Consider the following 21,402-nt stretch of genomic DNA (forward strand, 5'->3'; position numbering starts at 1 on the left):
ATAAGAGACACCGCCAGTTCTCTGCCTGTCACTTTCCGCGCTTCATTCTGATGGTTAAAAAAAACACGCCTAGGATTCTTTTTAAGTACTTGAAGATTTAATTATTATCTAGGTTTCTACGACCGCCCGTTCCGAAAGTCGAGTCTTAGAAGTAGAACTTTCTTCTCAAATCCAGTACTAGACCACTCTGCTTTCTAAGGCAGGGCAAAGAGGCAATCATCTCTTCTTACAGTTGGAACTTGAAAGCCCGCCTTAGCGGAAGAGCGGGCGAATCACCAACGCCAACAAACGTAACCATGCCCGAACCACTCGTCCTCTTCCAAGATGGCCGCGCAGGGCGCGGCGCCTGTCTTGCGTCATAACCGCCTCACTGGTGGCCTTGCCCTTTTCCAGAATGGCCGCGCCGCGAACGCCGCCAGCCTCCTCGGACTGAGAGGCAGCACGAAGGAAGTTCGACGGGAGGGGAGGGGAATCGCCTCCTTCTCCTCGTCCCGCGTCGAGCCCGAGCGCGGCGGAAGGAAGTTGCAGCGGGGCGGGGCAGGTGCGTTTCCACCTGGGCGGGAGGAGGGCGAGTAGGGAGGAGAGAGAGAGAGAGAGAGAGAGAGAGAGAGAGAGGGGCGTGTGCTCCTGCTGGCCGGCGGACGGCTGGCGATTAAACGAAGAAGGAAAAATAAAACTTTATAGAGAAGGAGCGACGAGACAGGGGAGGCGTTGGGGCTTAGTGGCGCCCGGAGGGACACCTGCCGGGGCTCTTTGAAGTTTAACGCAAGGGAGAAGCCAGGCAGGTGAGTGGCTTTGCGGGGTTGGGGCAGGTTGCCCGCCCGCCCTTGGCCTCTTATATAGCCCCCTTCCTCGAGGTCCACCTGCGTCCTGCCTTTCCTTTGTGAGAGGCTGCTGTGGGTCGGTTGGGAGCGCCGGGCAGAGGCTGCCTCTGCCTCCTGCGTGGGATGCCAGGCTGTTACGAGTGGCACGGAAGCTTCCCCTGCGGAGCCTGCCGCAGTAACCACTGAAGGATGGGCGGAGGGCGTGGAGGCGAGCATGATGGGCTCCCTTAGGCGCCCAACTGGGGGAATGTTGGTGCACCTAGTCTAGCCTTCTGGAACATATTAGGCCTCAAAGCCTGAGTAGATGTGTGGCATTTTTAAGCTGAAACTAGCACTTTTCAATCTTATTCCCCACCCCCTGTATACATTATATTAAAGAAGTCCCCCTCCTTTGTTTAAAAAAATGGTTGGTTGAGAATAAATGATCCTTAATAATAGGAATAAGAATAGGAATAGAATAAAATTCTTTATTGGCCAAGTGTGATTGGACACACAAGGAATTTGTCTTTGGTGCAAATGCTCTTGGTGTACGTAAAAAGACAAGATACATTCTTCAAGAATCATAAGGTACAACAATGATAATCATAGGGTACAAATAAGCAATCAGGAAACAATATCAATATAAATTATAAGGATACAAGCAACAAAGTCACAGTCCTGCAGTCCTAAGTGGGAGGAGATGGGTGATAGGAACGATGAGAAGACTAATAATAATAGTAATGCAGTCTTAGTGAATAGTTTGATAGTGGTGAGGGAATTATTTGTTTAGCAGAGTGATGGCATTTGAGGCAAAAACTGTCCCTGTATCTATTCAGATATGTCCATAGGAAGCCTGAGTATAAGAGTTGAAACTGTAAATTTTTGAGTTATGCCACAGATACATCTTAAAGTTGTTAAGAAGGAGGGGAGATGTCAAATAGTTCTCATTGTGGGAAAGTATGCAGGGTGAGCTGCCTCTTGTCTTACTTGTTTGTGAAATTGTCCGTCTAGTTTCGTTGTTGAAATCAAACAGGAGTAAAGTAACTCTGCAATTTTTTAAAAGTTCATAATGTTACTGTTGACCTTCTGCAAGAATCTGAAAATGTGGATTAGTGTATAATCTAGTTTTTTTCACTTAAGGTGGAGGGTGGGTGATGGAGGAACCAGTTGCATATTACAGTGGAGAAAGGGAATGTTGATTTCTGCCTAGGAACTTGTAAATATTATTCTGTTTTTTTCTTTAACATTATTTATTACAGAATCTGTTCTCAAAATTTCATTTTTGGTGACACTACATAATTAGGGTTCCACTTAAGATATAAACACGCAGGACCTCATTGCTTGTCAGTATTTGGAAATGTTTGGCAATCCAATCCAGACACTATGTTCCTTCTCTGGAGTTTTAACATTTCATAATTAAACTATTCTGTCTATAACCCTCTAGCTCCCGAGATAGCAAGAGAAACTAATAGAGTTTCATAGAGAGCAACGAAGTTCTTCAAGCTAAATGTCTGCAGCTGTTGCTTCTCTGTGAAGAGGTTAAAAAGGAATGTGTGGGGCCTCTGATAGGGGAGCTAGAAACAAAGTTCTATTTCCCCATCACTTCCATCCCAAAATAGGGAATAAAAGCCTTGAGCTCAGAAGGTTATATACTTTATCTTCTGACCCACTTGGAAAATGAGGCAATAGGAAGAGAAGAAACTAAATTAAAAAAAATCCATCCTACCTTTCAGCTTTCTAGTGAAATTAGTAATTTATTTCCCCTATCCTTTTTGGATTGCTCAGTTAAAGGCATATTCATCAGTCATTGCTTCTTTGCATTAGTCATTTATCTAGTTCACCATTTATTATCTAGCCAAAACATTTGGACAAGTTGTGGTTTGACAATGATTTAACTGCTAAAATATTTTTTCAGTGTCTCAAGAGTTGTTTCTTGATTAGATAAATATAGTTGCTCCTTGAGTTCTTGCTGAAATTGAGTTTTTTCTTGAGTAGGTAAAAACTGAAAGGGGTGTTATGTTAAAACAATTAACTCCATTCTCTGCCAATAGCTTTTAGTTCCAAAGTAGACAATATTTTTCTTTGCATGATAAGATATGACAAGAAATGGATATTTAGTAGAAATGCCACCCAGGGCTGTCTCTTTTATTTTGTTTGTGTGTGTGTGTATTTTGCATTGCTGAATTTATTTATGTTAGATAAACTATGTTTTAATGACCCTTGTGTAGAGTTAGGCTCAATAGATATTAGCTATTTTCTCTTAATTTAGTATTTTTCAATGAGGCAACTTCAAGATGTGCAGACTTTCAGAATTCCCCAGCCAGCATGGCCATAGTTAATAATGCTGGGAATGGAACTCCACACATCTTAAAGCTGCTCAAGTGAGGAAAGGTTACTTTAGTTCTTAAAAGTATACACTGCTGGGCCTAAATGACTTCAGATGCATAGGCCTCTCCAGGGAGAATGAACATGTGAGTAGCATGTTGCAATGACAGCATAGGGCTAAAAGTTTGTTCCCAGTTTAAGTCATTTTGTATTCTAGAGAGTACGCTATTTGAGATATATCCTGATAGTCATCTTATTTTTGGGGTGGGGGAAAGGTTACCCTGAAATTAACTTTTTTTTGCCAATTCTGTGCTCTTTCTAAATAGGACTTGAAGTTGTAGGAGATTTCTTACTTGGATATGTCTTTTTGCATTATTAGTGGTTCTTCAGAGAATGATTTTCTCTCTGGTTCAGCAACTGGGGAAGCACTTGGATGGAAAAGGAATAGCTGCTCAGAAATACTTGGTAATAACCATTCTAGTGGCCATAGCTCATGTTTTCCATGTTAAAGGCATCTGGATCAAACTGGAACATTCAGGTCTTTTATCATTTGCTTGACATCTGGATTTAGCAGATTTGAACCCACTTGTGCACTACTGTATATATTTGGATTTCATTTGAAACATAGTGTCAGAAGCATATTGTAATTGAAATATATTACTTTTAAAAATAATTTTAATACACATTTTAAAAATGATAAGGTAAAATTTAAAAAGATAAAAAGTAATACAAAATAATATGAAGAAAAAAAGAGCCTGTTTGATCTGATTAGGGCAAGGGTCCCCAGCCTCCAGGCCCTGGCCCACTACTGGGCTGTGGCTATTCAGAACTGGACCATGTGAGTGGCTAGCCAGAGTGTGCATGCACAGTTCAACTTGCATGAGCAGTGGGCCGGTGGGTACCTACACGTGTGTTGTGTGTGCCTGCTGCTCGCACAAGTCAAGCTGTGGCCAGCCACCTCCTTGGCCCAATTCCAAATAGGCCACATGGCCTAGTTTCTCTCCTTCCCCCAGCTGGGCCACCAAAATGCAAAGATTGGGGATCGCTGGTTTAAGGCACCAGGTTACAAATCAGAAAACTATGAGTTAGTTTATTTATAAAATTTATTGGCCGCCCATCTTACCACAGTTATCTCTAGTCCTGCTTTACGCATGAAAAACATCTGGTTGATTTTGGGTCAATCACTCTTTCAGCCCAACCCATTTCACAGGATGTTGTAAAGAAAGTAGGAGTAGGGAGGATTATTAGGTGGCGCAGTGGTTAGGGTGCAGTACTGCAGGCCACTTCAGCTGACTTATCTGCAATTCAGCAGTTCTAATCTCACCGGCTCAAGGTTGACTCATCCTTCCATCCTTCCGAGGTGGGTGAAATGAGAACCCAGACTGTGGGGGCGATATGCTGACTCTGTAAACCGCTTAGAGAGGGCTGAAAGCCCTATGAAGCGGTATATAAGTCTAACTGCTATTGCTATTGCTATTTATAAAAGTAATAACGGCATGATATAAATAAGGGAAAGAAAGAAAGAAAGAAAAAATAAAAGAGAAAGCTAAAAGTCAAGAAAGGAATAAAACTAAAAATAGAAAAGAAAGAAAAAGATACAAAGAAAAATATAAATTGAACTTTTTCAAAGCAGTTGTAAATAGACAGATCTGCTCAGAGACAATTTGGTATATAGTGGTTAAGGCATTAGGCTAGAAACCAGGAGAATGTGAGTAATCCTGCCTTGGGCACAAAACCAGCTGGGTGACCTTGGGCCAGTTAACCTGTCTCAATCTTAAGAAGTAGGCAGTGGTAAACAATTTCTGAAAAATGAAAACTTGCCAAGAAAACTGCAGGGGCTTGTCTAGGTAGCCTCTGAAAATTGGATACAATCAAAGGAAAGAAAACTAAATCTTTTGTTCTTGCTTGGAGAAAAAGCTATTAATTAAATAAGATGCTGAACATACATCCTTTCATTTTTTTTATAATATACCCTTTGCTTTTTTTTTTTTTACTAATACATGTTTTCATGTATTAGGATATTATGAAATAGCTCATTCTTTCTGCCCTGAGAAAAATCTTTTTCTCATGATACCGCAAGACCTACTTAAACTTCAAGAATTAGGAAGTGAGGCAGTCTTAGAATCAATCATTTGTAGCTGAGTTCTAAAAATCTCATAATCTTTTCTGTGAAAAGTACTTCTGGCTGCAGCCTGGTTTTCTCTGTTGCATTGTATCTTATTGTGGTACAATTGTGGCCATGTAAATTGCAAGGGGTGTGTAACTCATGGCTGTCTGTACATTACCACAGGTTGTCTGTGTTTCAGCAACAAATGAAATGATCAGGAACCTCTGGCGCATGTTGGTAAATATAGAAGGTGCTATTCCAGTTTCACTGAAGCATGGAGATGTTTTTAATGATTAGGACTCAATCAAGACACTCCCAAGAGCTTCTGCAAATATTCTCTTTCTTCTGGTTAGCTCCCTTAATACTTCCCATCATCTGATTAACTTGTAAAATTGCAGACGTTGCTGGAGGGGAAAAAGTAATCACCAAGTAATATGCTAATTTGAGCTTTCATATTTAAGCCAAAAGGGAAGAGGATAAGTGTGTGTTGTGTGTTTTTTGTGTGTATGTGTATGCATGCGTTCATGCATGATTCTCGTAAAATTCTCTTTAGTAAGATTTATTGAGGTAAGAAGTTCCCAAAATTCCAGAAACTGAATTCTTTTCCATTTATAACCAATGTGTGCCCAAGTACACTGGGCTGAAGACTTTTTTCTTTCTTTATAACAGCTCCCCTATGATCTAATGCAGTGATGGTTAACCTATTTGGTATCAAATACTGAAACTGGTGTGTGCACGCACAGGCCGAAGTGCCAAAACCCAGAAGAGAGCAGTTGGCTGATGCGCATGCGCCCGGCAGCCAGCTGCTCTTCGGGGTTCCTTCACGTGCATGTGTGCTCCAGAACCCAGACGAGCAGCTCATGACGGCATTCATTCCCACAGAGAGGGTTATGTGTGCCACCTCTGGCACCCGTGCCAGAGGTTCGCCATCATGGATCTATTGAATTTACTAAATTCTCTCAAGAAAAGTATAAGCCACTCAATAAATCAGAAGAAAACACAGCTTTCTTTTGGGAAATTCCTCTTTTTTTCTGTCCCTTTATCTAAAAGAAACTAAGCTATCACACCAAGCTAGCAAATAGCAGCCCAGTTTTGCATGGGAAGCTCACTTTTTAAAAAAACTTTCTCAGTTTTTAATTTATTTTCTCAAGAAAGCAACTTTTACATTAATCATTTGTTCTCTCTTTTTAAGCCAAGCTTTTCACGAATCTGCACTTTTAACACGCAAATGTATGTATGAATGCTACATTTCTAAACTTATTGATTCTTTGTTGTGACAAGAAGCTTTAATGGTGCAACTTATTTTAATTTTCCACTTTTTTCTTCTATTCCTAACTCTGTATGCCATTTCTTTAAATTCTCCCGTTCTTCCTTGACCTCTTTCTTTTATTTATTTTTTATCATTTCACTGAGTATATTAATTTTTTCTTAGATGATTAACTAAAATTTATGTTTAATTGAATTGTAACTGGTGAACATAATATGCTTATTTGATATCCAGCAATCCCAAGTTTTATTCAATAAATTGGATTGGTTACACTTCCATTTTTTGGATTTTCAACAGCTGTTTAATAAAATTTATTAATCTATAATATTCAAGGATACAGAATTAATACTGGAGGAGGTCCAAGCTTGTAGCAATAGAATTAATAGAAATATTGGTTCGTGTTTTTAGCCTATCCATATTTTTAATTCCTGGTAGATGAAAAAAGAAATAGAAGTTTTAAATGTTTATATTTAATGAGGTGAATGGGGGACGTGAGATGCTTTCATGGCTACTTAAATTAAGTAGAGTTAACTGACCAAGTGTCTATATCTATATCTCTATATCTCTATATCTCTATATCTCTATATCTCTATATCTCTATATCTCTATATCTCTATATCTCTATATCTCTATCTCTATCTCTATCTCTATCTCTATCTCTATCTCTATCTCTATCTCTATCTCTATCTCTATCTCTATCTCTATATCTGTCTGGGATGGCAATTTCCCCAGGGGGCCATATGAGAACTGGGACTGTTTTGAAACCAATAGGCTGTTGCCCTTTGGCAGAGATCTTATTGGTCCCTGTTGTGTTTGGAGTTGAGCTGCTTCTTGGTAACTTTGATGGCTGGCACTGGCATGTTCAGGAAGGAAGGAGGAAGGAGCCTCACCTCACCTCACTTCACCTCATTTTAGGCCAGCCAGACCCAGCCACCACTCTTCTGCTGTGGCCACCATGCTCCTGCTCATTTGCTAGCTCTTGGCTGTACTAGACCTTCTTGCCTACAAGGACACACTTTGACTGTATGGCTGAGCCTAGGTCCCCTCATGTGATGATCACCATCACTGCTTCCTCAGGTTGCTGTAGGTGAGGGGTGAGCGCTCTGAAGGTACAGAGAAGCCCTTTCTCCCCTCACCTTCCTGTGGCCCCCAGCCGACTGAAGGAGTGCACAGTGATTGCATAGAACTGGACCCAGCCCTGTGGCGTTCTTACTTACATTTGATTTCCAATTTCTGATTGACCTCATGTGGGCTGGATAGGGACAAAGGGCTTGGAGGTGCCTTGGGGCTGTAAAATGCTCAGATCTTACACACACACACACACACACACACACACACACACACACACAGACACACACACACAGTTTGTTGTTCAGCTTGCAGTAATTTTGCTTAGTCCATAAGATCTATTCCACAACTTGAATTATGTACCCTCACTTGATTTTTTTCTATTGTTGAAGGCATCTGTCAGCAGGAGAGAAAATGGAATTTTTAGTGATTTCCTTCCAGACTCTCCAATGGCTCCTCTCGCATATCTCTACAAGGATCTGAATCTTTGGAACAGATGAAAATGTAGGGAGTTGCAGTGAGGGAGGGAGAAATTGCTGAAAATTTTGTACCTCCCTCTTGATAGAAGAAGCAAACTTGCTTTTGTTCCTGCCCCAGATATTTTTGATTTATGCCAAGCAACTGTAACACCATTAAAATATTGGGGAGGGGGATGTAACCAAGTTAATTTGAATTGTTGTATCTTATACCATATTTGCACGGATGGAGGTCTTTAATTTCAATAATGCCTTTCTGGGATTTGAATGAAGTTCATAATATTCACATTGAAATTCTATTGAAATATTAATCAGCTCTCAGACTCTCCATTCTAAAACTACAGTTGCTAATGATAGTCATCTAATTGATAGTAAATGTTTTATTTTTATTTATCTAGTATTAATTAAAGAAGGGATGGAACTTTATCTAGTTTCCATGGCTACTTGAAATTTTACAGTGGATTTCTTTTGGAAAGCTTTACATAATAATTTAAAATTCACATACAAATGTATACTCTAGCACAAAACAAATGATATGTATGTATGTATGTATGTATGTATGTATGTATGTATGTAAAGTAAAAATGTGTAAGTGTATTTTAAAAGTATCCTATGTGGTTAGTGATGAGTCATTTGGATGACTAGAATATAGTTTGAAATATCCTAATACTTTTAGAGTTACACTGTGGGTGAATTTTTAATTAAAAACACAAATGCTTTACTTCTAGCTGTGAATTCCATTACAAGATTGGTTATAAGTTACCAAAGCAACCCATCTCCACAAATAAAGCAATGGGTGGAATGATTTCCAGATGGCGGGTAAGTAAATCTTCTCAATTGGAGGTATATATTTTTGTACAGCAGGAAGGAGGGTGTCTCAGATGAATTTTTAAGTTGTTCTGTAATGTAGAACAACTTGGTGAGTTTGGCTACAGGAGAATAATATTTTTCAGTGTATTAATTGCTCTTATTTCTATTTGTATGTTGAGTCTTCCAGTGAAGATAAGCAGCTGGAATGTTTGGGCTGCAGAATGTAATCCATCTGTTAAAATCAGAAGGCTATGCTTATCTTTTATACAGTATTAAATTGTGTCTATCATGGAATGAGATGCCCCAGGTCAATGGTCCCCAACCTGTCTGGGATCAGGGACATATTTCAGAAGAAAAAGTGTCTTCCATCTACTGAGAGGTTAGGGGATGGTTTCACATGCAACCTAGATCCTAGACATGTGCAAATGAACCTTTGCTCGCTTGCCCGCTGCTTGCATGGCTCAGTTCCTAACAGGCCACAAACCGGTAGTGGTCTGAATGTTGGGGGGAGGGGGTTGGACCTCTGCTTAGATGATGCTGTAGAAAAAAATATGTCGCTAATGACTAAGGTGCTGTCTAGAGAAAGGGTGACATTAAATCTGTTATGTTTTAGCATTTTGCAATACGAGTTTTGCTTAATGAAAGACCAGATATAACAGGCAACTTAGTTCATGGAGTTTCCACCTTTTTTGGAATCATTAACAAGAACAGCATTTATTTCCTGTTTCCTTGAATTTAGAATGCATCTCATGGAAAACTTTGATAAGAATGCACAAATCATAAATCATATCAATGAATTTCCAAGTTGGAGATGGTAGTCAAAAATAAGAATAGTAGATTGAGTTTGAAGAATTTTTTTTTGGTTTATAATGAACTCTGCCTGTTAAAATGTATAAATCACATACAGGGAATCATGTTTATACTTTAAACATAATTTAATAATCTTATTAGCCCTGCTTTAAAAAATGGATGCCATTAGGTTGTATTTATGTATAAGGAATATGTTTAGTTTTAAATGCAAGCAAATGTTATTTTTCAGATCTGTATAATCTAAGAAAGACCCTTCTATTTAAACAGTTTCTTTGTATATATAGAAAAAGGATTTTTTCTATTTATGTGCAAATGTACACGGCTGTGAAGTATTGAAGATAATACAATGGGGTGTATCTGCATATATTTTTTGCTACGTATACATCACATTTATATCCCACCCTTCTTTTTAAAAGCTCTCAGAGCAGCATTTATAGTATAAATGTAATGTATTTGCACATTAATCCTGGGAAGTAGGTTCGGGTTGACAGATATTGAGTCACTGAAGGCCACCTGCAAATTTCATGACAGAATTGAGATTTTGAACTCAAGTCTCTCTGGCATACTACACCACCAGTTTATTGCACTGATTGCACTGTTGAAGAAAGAACTTAACATTTACTGCAGTTTGATCTACTGCATTGTAACTGGAGAGACTGGAAATTTCTGGGACTGAAATTTGTCCTCAATCTGATAGAAATGCACAGAAATCTATCGCTAAGTAAGTATTGCAAATAGCTTTCTGTAATCCCTCACCTCCCTCCCTCCCTCTCTCTCTCTCTCTCTCTCGGATTCGGATTCACATATATATGTATGAGCCTAGGATACACGTTTGTGTGAGAATTTCTGTGTAAAGATGCAATGAACATAAATGTTTATTTGCATTCCCATCATTCTGAAACATTTCCTTTCCATTATAAATTTGTCTATGTGAATGTGAGAGAAAAGGAGGGAAACGTTTTCAGCATATATACCATATTATTTATGTGGTTGCATACAATATTTGTTTTTCTTAGGTGGTTAGAGCAACTTCTTGTCTTCTTTTTTGTTTTCTCACTATTGGAGGGCTGGTGTCCTATGGCTGGAGGGCCTCCTTCAAACCTGTCCTGGCATGACCCTTTTTGTTTCAGCTTCATTGGAGCACTGATAACAAGTGGAGCAGTGACAGTTTTCTTGAGACTTTTGGCCATATCCTATATTTATAGTTTCCAGGCTTGCAAAATCATCTTGCTACTAGTGTGTCCTGGGAGAGAGAGAGAGAGATAAAAGAGGACAGATTTTATCTTTAAATAAATTTATTTATTTCTTCATAACTAGACAAACCTGTTCAAGATTCAAGATGACCTTATCACAATCCTAACTGCAAAGTGGAATCTTCTGTTTGTATTTATGTAAAATATAGAAAGATAATTAATCTGTACATTGAAGTTTACTAAAATTTACAACTTGATTAATTAATTTTTTCTATAAATAAAAAGCATTTATTTTTTTACCCTTTTCAAAATTCTCAATAAACTTTTCCCCCCACTTCTTAAAATTTCTATTAAACTTTAATATATTCTAGTCAAAGAACATCTCTTTCTCTGTCTTTTCTTCTACCTCCCTCCCTCCCTCCCTCCCTCCCTCCCTCCCTCCCAGCATTTGCCAACATTTTAGATCACCCAGAAGTCAAAGTTACTTTTCTACAGACCTGGGCAACTGCTTCATTTGGGATAGTCTCAGTCAAGTGAAATTAGTTACTTCAGTGATCTGTTCTTTTACATTGTATTATTGATTTTGAGGGTATATGCTCAAAACATGCAGTGCCAAGCAACATGTTATGCAATTGGTCCCCCTTTCTTGCAGTTTCTGCTTCCTTACTGTATTGCATTTCTTTCTCATGTGATCTGTGCAGGCAGTTAAGGTTACAGGAAAAGTTACAGTGCATGTGCTACAAATGCTTCTTCGTATTTGCACTTTGGTCACTAGTAATATTCCACCTTAGCATGAGGTGGCTAGGGAAGTAAATTATATCAGCAGAGAAAGAATTTGCAAAGGAGTCTGCTATTACTCAAATTATTACATTTCTCTCCTCCAAATTTTTATTTTTTGTTTGTTTGATAGTATTTATTATCTAGTCTTTCAGGGTAATATTTCACAGCTTTTTCTTTTCATTCGTAAGCAGGCAAAACCTTCCACTGTAGAAGTGTTGGAGAAACTTGATAAGGTAGGATTTTCTTTTAATGCTGTTTTTAGGAGCCGAGAGGCTTTAATTATCTTTTTAGGTGTCACGTTATATGTAGTTTAAATTGGAGAATATGAAAAAAAATGTGGATGATTAAGTTAGTGTCTTATCTATGTCGCAGGCAAGCTATTTGAGAATAAATAAAAATGGAAATTTCTAAAATGCTGAATTTTAGGAGGAAAATGCTTTAGAGAGCGGAAATAAGAGAGACTATACATTCTTCTCTGTTGCCAAAGACTCCTTTTTTCCTAGAGTGGGACAAATGATTAACAAATTAATTCACCTATTAAATTTAATAAAAATAATTCCATGTAAGTAATACTTATGAGAGTCAGTTTGGTTCAGTGGCTAAGGTATCAGACTAGACAATGGGAGACCATGAGTTCTAATTCCATCTTGGGCCCAAATCCACCTTGGGCCAGACATAGTCTCTCTGTGCCTTATGGCGGAGGCAATGGCAAAATATTTCTGAAATTTTACTAAGAAAACTGAATGGATTAGTCCAATTGGTGACCAGGTGTAAACATTGACTTGGTGCCATAATGTAATAAAAAATAATAGTTAAGATATTAGATTAATGTATGTTAATGCTTATTCAGAATTTCAGCTAGTCCTTGTTTAGCAACCTCAATTGGTTCTGATGACATGGTCGCTAAGTGAACCACACGACTGAGAGACAGAAATGCTATGAAGCTTACTGATTGTTGGCATCTCATTTAGATAAAATTATTCTCACTCCAATGTGTGTTTTTGTCAGGTGCAAAAATTTAGGCGTAAATTTGGGTATTTGTCAGAAAATGATTTTTTTTTTACTAAAATGTATTACCAGCATATTTGCAAACAGTTGCTATCTGAGGCAGCTGCTAAACAAGGACTACCACAGTCAAATGCAGTTATTTATTTTTACATAATAAACTATATTTAAGAATAAAACTATACACTTTTAAGCTTTCTGGTTTCTGCAGACATGTTGGATATTCTTGAAGATAATTCTTTATAACTTATTCCCTTTTAATATAGGAGAATGTAAAATGTACCTCATTATTTTCATCTTCTTACACATATGTTTCTCCATACTGCCCCTCTCCTTTGTATGTGTACAAAGTGAGGTTATGCATATGTTTCTGAACACAAACCATAAACAGGTTTAGAATGTTGTTCAGTACATTATCTCATTCTTAATTTTTCAGATGAAAGTTTTAGAAAGTTAAAATGCTGCCATGATACTCAACTATAAATATTTTTATATTTACAGGATATCCAGTCACTGGAAGAGTTCAGGGAGAAAAATCAGAGGCAGCAGAAGCTATGGGTTGGAAGATTTCTCCTCTATTCATCTGTCCTCTATCTTCTTAGTTGCTTAATTATTTATTTGTGGTATCTTCCTGATGAATGGACTGCTCGATTTATTATGACTCTTCCACTTTTTGCATTTCCTCTGATGTAAGTACAATATTCCTGTTTCATAGCATTCCAGTTATATTTACACACATGTAGAAAGAGTTGAAAAGAATGCTATGGGTTCTCTTTGAAATAGAGCAGGGTTGTCAAACTTGCGGCACCATAGTAGCCTCATGGGATATCTCGGGACTTTCCCCCTCTTTGCTAAACTGAGCGTGGGCATGGTCAACATGTGATGCATCTGGCCGCAGGCTGCGAGTTTGAAAGCCCTGAAATTGAGTGTTATCCTGAGCTCTCTGCAGCTATCCAGAACTTGTAAAAAAGGAGTCAGGAAACAGGTTTTTTTCCATAGCTTATATGGAACAGCTTATATCCTCCGACGTTACCTTAACAGTTCCTAGGTCCTTGGTTAGGACCCGAGCTGTTGAGCTACCAACCAGCCCCAAAGGCTGTGAATCTCACCAAAGATTTAACCATATAATAATTTTCCCACCTAAATTAAATAATTCTAAAATTGCAGCTTTTTCTACATGATGCTACTCTGGACTTTAGAAATCTTTTTGATTTTTGATTTGAGGTACAAAATCCATGCTCTGCATACTTTTCACAAGATATTCACATCATAGATTTGTAAATTTCTGCTAGGAAGGAAATATTTGTTCGGGCTTAAAAAAAAGAAAATAAAGTTTCCTGAGACTAAGAAAATAACCTTCCACACAGAATGGGAAACTGTTTGGCCAGAGCATGTATATGATCCTAGAGAAGTCGCGTCCAATCTGTGGGCTGCATCCGTGGGCCGTGGAAAGCTAGTAACAGCTCTATAACAACATAAACTTTTAACATATTACATGATTTATATAGATTAACTATGTTGCATATTGTATGTGCAGCCTAAGACTATTCCTCCCCGCCCCAGTTTTTTTATTTTTTTATTTTTTTTTACAAACATATCAATGTGTGAAGAGTGGCACCTAAGTGTCTTACATTTAGTACAAATAAAATAATATTCATCATATTTACTATGACAAGCTTACATAGTTCTGGTATTAATACACATATTTTTGTTGAGTTATAATCTTTCATTATTTAGTTATTCAATATTTTAATATGTTATTTCTATGCCAATCACCATATTATTCAAGCAAGCTTAATACTATCATTGTTCAAGTTCTGATTTTCCCTCTTGTTATTACTTTACTTTATTATATAAAAATGTGCATTCCATTAATATCCCTCTCTCTAATTTCCATCCCTATTCTAACTTTTAATTATGCCAATATTATATTTAAAAATATTCCCTTTCTATCCACCGTATCTTGCCTGCTTTAAAGCTTTAATTGTTCATTTTTTTAAGCTTGGCTCCCATATTCCTCTCTTGGATCTTTATATCTATCTGCTTCCACATCTTGACTAATCATTTTAAACATTTCTCCCTTCTCTGACCTGTTTCCATTGTCTAATTTTCAAAATATCTACTCTTGCCCCTATCTCTCTTCCAAAAAATCTTACTGCTACTCCAGTTCCTTTTTAAATTCCTTAAAATTCACTCGCCTCAGCTTGTTTCATCAGTCATTATTATTTGTATTGTTATCTCCCTCTTGTCATTTTGTTTTATTTGTTGGTTTATCTGTTCTGTTTTTCATCTACTCTTTCAATTGGATCCTCCTCTTCCTAGGCGTCTTGGTCACTCCTTGTCCTTTGTAACATGTTTTCCAGCTCTTCATCTATGCATTTTATTCATAATCTCCTTCATAATCTAGTTTCTTGTAAAAATATCCTTAATACTTTGACTTATTGACACTGTTTCTTCCCAAATTCCACTCATTTCTTGCTGGTGGAGCATCTCGTTTAGTTTTATTTTGTCCCTCTTTTGTCCAACAATCCAAAAACCATATATTCAATTGCCTAAGACAGTGACGGCTAACCTTTTTGTTGCCGCATGCCAAAAATGCATATGCATGTACCCATAATGCAATGTGCACATGACCCCCCCCCCAAGTATGCGTATACATCTCTTTTAAAGCCTCTGGAAAGGGAAAGAACCCCCCCCCCCACCACCACCAAATGCTACTCTTTAGTTTTTTCTTGCTTTTGTGGTAGTAGGTTACCTACTTTGCAAGATCAGATAGAATTAGTCTCAGTTGTTTTTCCCCTGCTAGGAATGGCTAGCTGTTGTCAACTTGTTTTTTATTTCAGTCAAAATGTGAATCTATGTGGACTATGTATTTTGATCTGGTGCTAATTCTGGAGTCTTAAGCAAAGTAAATAGTGCTTGCCTTTCTTGGCCTGCAGTTCCTAGAAAAATGCTGCCTTGGGCTACTCTCCAGGGGTCTGATAGTGTTACCAATGCTGGCAAAGATTCCTGGCTTTCAGGAATATATTTGCTGCCTAGCTTAATGCATGCATTCAAATTAATTTTGAAAGTAAGATAATGAAGGCATTTTCAGTGATTTTGCTATTTATATCTAAAATATTGAGCTTCTTTTAAATTCAAAACATTTATAGAATTGCCAAACACAAATGAAAAAAATATAGAACTATCAGAAATATTTATATTCCTAATAAATTTTAATATGTAAAGTTCTTTATGTATTGCAAACAGGCTCAGAAATTATAGAGTAAAATTAGGGCTACTCAAAGATCATGGTCTAATCAAACTTCAGAAAAGTTTGACAGTTTCAAAATTATGTTATTTTTAAAAGTACTTTTATTAAACATTTTATATTTATTTATTTAGTATGGCAAAAATGTTTAAAACATTTTAGAAAAGGTGTACTATGATTGTATTATTTCTTTATTGTTGAATACCAGTTCCATACATTCCAATAAAAACATTCTTTCTCTCTCTGCAGAACCTTATAGTTACTTTGATTGTACTGTTTAAGCCTCATAATATAGGCTGAATTTAATTATTTTCACTTCAGATAATGTAGCCCAAGTACACAGTGTGGACTGTGGATGTTGAGATGATTATGCTCATTATACCTATTTACATAGAAAAAAATTCCAGAACATTTTCTGATGCTACATTTTCTGGAAATTGCACACTTCTGGAAAAACAATATCTAAGGTGAAAAGTTCAGATGGCTGCAAGATTGCAGCAAATATAATTAATATCTATATTTCTGCCATCCAGAGATAGACAACTGAAATGATTTGGAAAAGTATTGATTCTGAAAAGCTTAGTATAGTTTTTCTGTTAATCCGTCTGTATTGTGAGATGGCTAAAATGAAGTATTACATTTGCTGACATTGTATTGAAAGCTGTTCGACATTGCCACCTTGTTCATAGTTTCAAATACAGCACAAGGGTGAACCAGTTTTACTCATACTAAAGAGCTTGCTATTTGGTTCACCATTCACAAAAGTTTGTAACTGCATGTTTATAACATAGAAATTTATCTTATTTGTATAAATGTTTCTGTAAAAGAGAGGAAGAAATACAGAAACTGAATTATCCTCCACTTGTCTTAAATTCTGGTTTCATTTGACATATAGTAATGGAGCTTCAATAAAGCCAAGAATAAATGCAACAGTCCCAAAGTCTGAGGCAGGATATCTTCCTTCCATAGAGCACCTTAATTGGATGCAATTTTATTAAGATAGGGGATGGATCAGTAGTTGGTTTTTGCCTTCCAATTGATAGTCTGCGGTCTTTGCCTCTAATAACATTTTTTTCTGTCTTAATGCCCTTGCTTGAAACAAGCTCTCTCAGTGAACTTATAACATGAAACGAGGTGGTTACCTAAGCACATGACTTTCTTGGCATTAGTTTATTTTATTAAAATTGAGATAAGTTATGATGCATTACAGATAATAGTTAAATTCTTACAAACAGTGACAATATTTCAGTTTGCTCTTGTCTAGATTTTAATGCTGGATGTTCTTTCTCTCTTTTACCTTCTAACTTTTCTCTTCTCTTTAGTGTTTGGTCTATAAGAACACTCCTCATCTTCTTTTTTTCAAAAAGAACAGAAAGAAATAGTGAGTATCTTATTTTTCTTTTTTCTTTTCTAGATTATGTAAGAATAAGCATGGTATTAATAGAGTGACATTGTATACAGATAGTCCACATTTAATAAACCTAATTGAGATCAACAAAACTGCCCCAATGGTTGCTAAGTGGAAAATGGTGTGACTATGATTGTACTTTCTGGTTGGAAAGAGACAAGACTACTCAGTTAAACACCTTCAGTGTTTGTTTGCCCACTAACTACTACTCCACCCTTTGGATGCTCAAGTGCCTGCTAAGTCCACATCAAAAGCAGTGCAGTTGTGCCATCTTCCTGGGGCTGGAAGCCATGGGCATGCTACGCAAACAGCTATTCTCTTGAAACCTCTTCCTCTCCCATCTCTTTGCTCTGGGGAGTTGGGAGAGGGGGAAAAAGCAAGCAATATCTGTAAAAAAATATCTCCTTTACCTGACCTTTCTCACTGCTGTTGTGAACTCATTGCTTTTGATGTGTGAAAGAGCAAATTACTGTCATGAAATCCCTTTCTCTCCAGTATCTCTGCTGCGCTGTAAAGTTAAATAAATAATGGAAAAATATACGGTCTTGTTTCACTCCTTTGTCAACCTGAAGATACTCTGTTTTGCCGTATTCTGGATTATGGTTTACTGACCAATGAATAGATTTTGCATGAAGACAATGAGATTTTCTAGGATTTCCATTTTTGTAAGCAAATTCCATAACTTGATGCAATTGATACAATCAAAGACCTTTCTATAATCTATGAAGCATATGTTGACCTCTTTTGAGTATTCTTTGGCTTTGTCAATTATCCAGCATGCATCAGCAGTAATGTCTCATTCTCCTCAACCTTTTCAAAAATCAGTTTGAATATCTGGCATCTCTCTTCCCTTGTCAAGCTCTAATATGCTTTGAATAATTCTATTCATTATTTTGATAGTATCTGAAATTGAAGATATTATATGATAGTTTGCATATTTTCAAGATTCAAGATTCAAGGTTTAATTTATTTGTATGCCGCCCTTCTCCGGGAGGGACTCAGGGCGGCGAACAACTCCAAAGGGGAAAGGGGATACAAAAACAATACACGTAATTAAAATACACAAGAGTCATACAGCCATACAAGTCGAGAGGGGAGGGGAACTCATCAACCCCAGGCCTGCTGGCACAGCCAGGTTTTGACAGCTTTCCGGAAGGCCTGGAGAGGGGTGAGGGTCCGAATCTCCGTGGGGAGTTCATTCCAAAGGGCCGGAGCTGCAACAGAGAAGGCCCTCCCCCGGGTGGTAGCCAGATGGCATTGGCATTGGCATTGGCTGGTAGACGGAACCCGGAGGAGGCCGACCCTGTGCGATCTAACGGGTCTGTGGGAGGTAATTGGCAGCAGGCGGTCTCTCAATTTTGTTAAGTTTCTTTTCTTTACTATTGGAATAGATTGACCTCATCCAATTTGATTGGCAACTATATTGTTCTCCAGATTTGTTGTCATAGTTTGGTTACAATCTCTATTGATTCTTCTGTTGTTTGCCATATTTCTATAGCACCTCAATTCTTTTAATCTTCCAATTTGGTTATGACTAGAGGGCTGATTTGGTTTTGTGGACAGATGTCTTTGATTTTGAGATTTCTATTGTAGACAATTTCAGCATTTCCCATCTGAAATTTAAAGAATTTTTGGAAAACTTTTCTTGTTTTTCCATTTCTCTTTCCATCTTTACTGCCTTTATAGATATTGTTATAATACTGTTTCTTGTCTCTTCTAACAGTTTTTTTGAAAGTGTGTCCAATCACACTTGGCCAATAAAGAATTCTGTTCTATTCTAAGTTCCTTCCTGAAATCTTTGGCTTCATGTCTTCTTGGCAATTTCCACTGTTTGTTCTGATATCCAGTGTACTTTCTTTTGTTTTTTTTTAAAAATCTTTGGCAATCTCTTTTTACATTCATTTTTAATGACTTTTTAAATTCATTCCAGAGTTTCTCTGGTTCCCGATGAATGAGGTTTAAACTTCAAAGTGATTGTTGATGTTCTCCTTGAAAATGTTGGGTATATTGGGAGTCCTCCTGGATCCACAGCTATCCTTTGACCACCACCTGACGGCTGTGACCAGGGGGGCATTTGCCCAGGTTCGCCTGGTGCGCCAGTTGCGACCCTACCTGAATCGGGAGGCTCTCACAACAGTCACTCGGGCCCTTGTGACCTCTAGGCTGGAATACTGCAATGTGCTCTACATGGGGCTGCCCTTGAAGAGCATCCGGCGACTTCAGCTAGTCCAGAACGCGGCCGCGCGAGTGATCGTGGGTGCACCTCGGTTCACCCACATAACACCTATCCTCCGCGAGCTGCGCTGGCTACCTGTCGATCTCCGGGTGCGCTTCAAGATGCTACTAGTCACCCATAAAGCCCTTCATGGTAGTGGATCTGCGTACTTGAGAGACCGCCTTCTGCCAATTACCTCCCTGCGACCAATTAGATCTCATAGATTGGGCCTCCTCCGAATTCCATCTGCCAGCCAGTGCCGGCTGGCAACTACAAGGAGGAGGGCCTTTTCAGTAGTAGCTCCGACCCTTTGGAATGAGCTCCCCGTGGAGATTCGTACTCTCACCACTGTCCAGGCCTTCCGCATAGCCCTTAAGACCTGGCTAGCCTGTCAGGCCTGGGGACAAAGATAGCTGCCCCTCCCGAATGATGAATGAATGTTGCTCATTATTTTTACTTATGTGTGTCAACGTCATTGTTTGTATTCCCCTTTCCTGATTTTATGTGAGCCGCCCTGAGTCCCCTCAGGGAAAAGGGCGGCCTATAAATGTTAATAAACTATAAACTATAAACAACTATATGCTCAAGATCATATCATGGGAAATGGTTGGCTTTCTTCTTCTGCTTTAGCTTAACTTGGAAATTGCCCATGAGTAGTTTGTGATCTGTTTCACAATCAGTTCCTGGCCATCTCTTTGCTGTTATAACTAACTACTACCTCCTACTACCATATACATATACACATACATATACAATTTAATTTCTCTTAACTCCATCTGGTAATGTTTATGTTTTGGTATTGTTTTGGTTGTTTGAAGACTCTCTTGTTAGCAACAAAAATCATTAGACTGGCAGAAATTGTTAATTCATTCTCCTGCTTCATTTTGGTTTTTTTAGTCCATATAGTTCAAATTTCTGTGTATACCCTGTTTCCCTGAAAATAAGACATGGTCTTATTTTCTTTTGACCCACAAAATATGGCTTGGGCTTATTATCAGGGGACGGCTTATTGTTTTGGGGTTGCCGGGCGGCTGTTCTCTTGTGAGCGGGCTCCCAAGGAGCCGTGCACAGCCCCGGGGCGAATGGCCTGGCTCCTGTGGCTTGGCACCTTCGAAATGCCAGTGAATGGCGCTCTGCACGGCTAGAGAGGGGGTTGCGCAAGTGGCTGTTCTGCCCAGCTCTCCCTGCAGAGCCAGAACACCTCCGCTGTCGCCGCCGCCGCCTGCCACCGCCATCCCAGCATAGCTTTTTCGGTGGCTTCCAAACTGAGTCTTTTGGCAGTGGCCACTCTGGGCATACACTCTATGGTTGTGGGCTGGCTGCCGGCAGAGCATACTCCCAGAGTGTACAACCATGGAGCGTACGCCCAGAGTGGCCACTGCCAGAAGTCTCGGTTTGAAAGCTGCTGAAAATGCCATGCTGGGATGATGGCGGGGAGCGGAGGTGCTCTGGCTCTGCAGGGAGAGCTGGGCCAGGGCGTCGTGAGGCTGGGAGGTGTGTGAGTGGGAGCGGAATGGCCACTCACACAAACCCCCTCTCCAGCCATGCAGAGTGCCATTCACTGGCATTTCAAAGGCGCCAAGCCTCATGAGCCGGGTGGTGGAAAACAGGTGCTCATGCGGCTTGGCGATACCCCTAGGTCAGTGAATGGCGCTGTGCCCAGCTGGAAAGGAGGTTTGGCGGGTGGCTGCTCGTGAGCGTGGTCTGTGTGTTGTGCTGCGACAGCGCAACACAGCTGTTCACCCCTGAACTGTGCCCGGCTCTTTGGGAGCCCGTTCACAAGAGAGCAGCCATCCAGCAACCCCCCTTTCCAGCTAGGCACAGCGCTGCTCACCAACCTAGTGGCATCCTGAAGGCACCAAGCAACACAATTACCTTTGCCCCC

The 21,402-nt window shown here is 39.0% G+C and overlaps 1 protein-coding gene across 6 annotated transcripts in view; it reads left to right on the top strand.

Moving 5' to 3' along the window:
* The first annotated feature begins 389 nt into the window (after positions 1-389).
* Positions 390-21,402, top strand: part of LNPK (lunapark, ER junction formation factor) — a 60,844-nt gene continuing 39,831 nt past the window's right edge. The window contains exons 1-5 of one of the 6 annotated variants that reach the window (XM_087708733.1): positions 390-541; positions 8,775-8,865; positions 11,828-11,872; positions 13,146-13,333; positions 17,217-17,275. In XM_087708733.1, the coding sequence (XP_087564859.1) occupies positions 8,839-8,865; positions 11,828-11,872; positions 13,146-13,333; positions 17,217-17,275 (319 nt within the window). In that variant the 5' untranslated portion in view covers positions 390-541; positions 8,775-8,838. Of the gene's footprint in view, positions 542-590; positions 786-7,978; positions 8,075-8,774; positions 8,866-11,827; positions 11,873-13,145; positions 13,334-17,216; positions 17,276-21,402 lie in introns of those variants that run through there. The other 5 variants (XM_087708747.1, XM_087708725.1, XM_087708741.1 and 2 more) reach the window with 5 other exon arrangements.

This window comes from Thamnophis sirtalis, unplaced genomic scaffold (assembly GCF_051295495.1).
Source record: "Thamnophis sirtalis isolate CommonGarterSnake01/CBP01778 unplaced genomic scaffold, rThaSir2_p1.2 scaffold_1, whole genome shotgun sequence".
Lineage (NCBI taxonomy): Eukaryota > Metazoa > Chordata > Lepidosauria > Squamata > Natricidae > Thamnophis > Thamnophis sirtalis.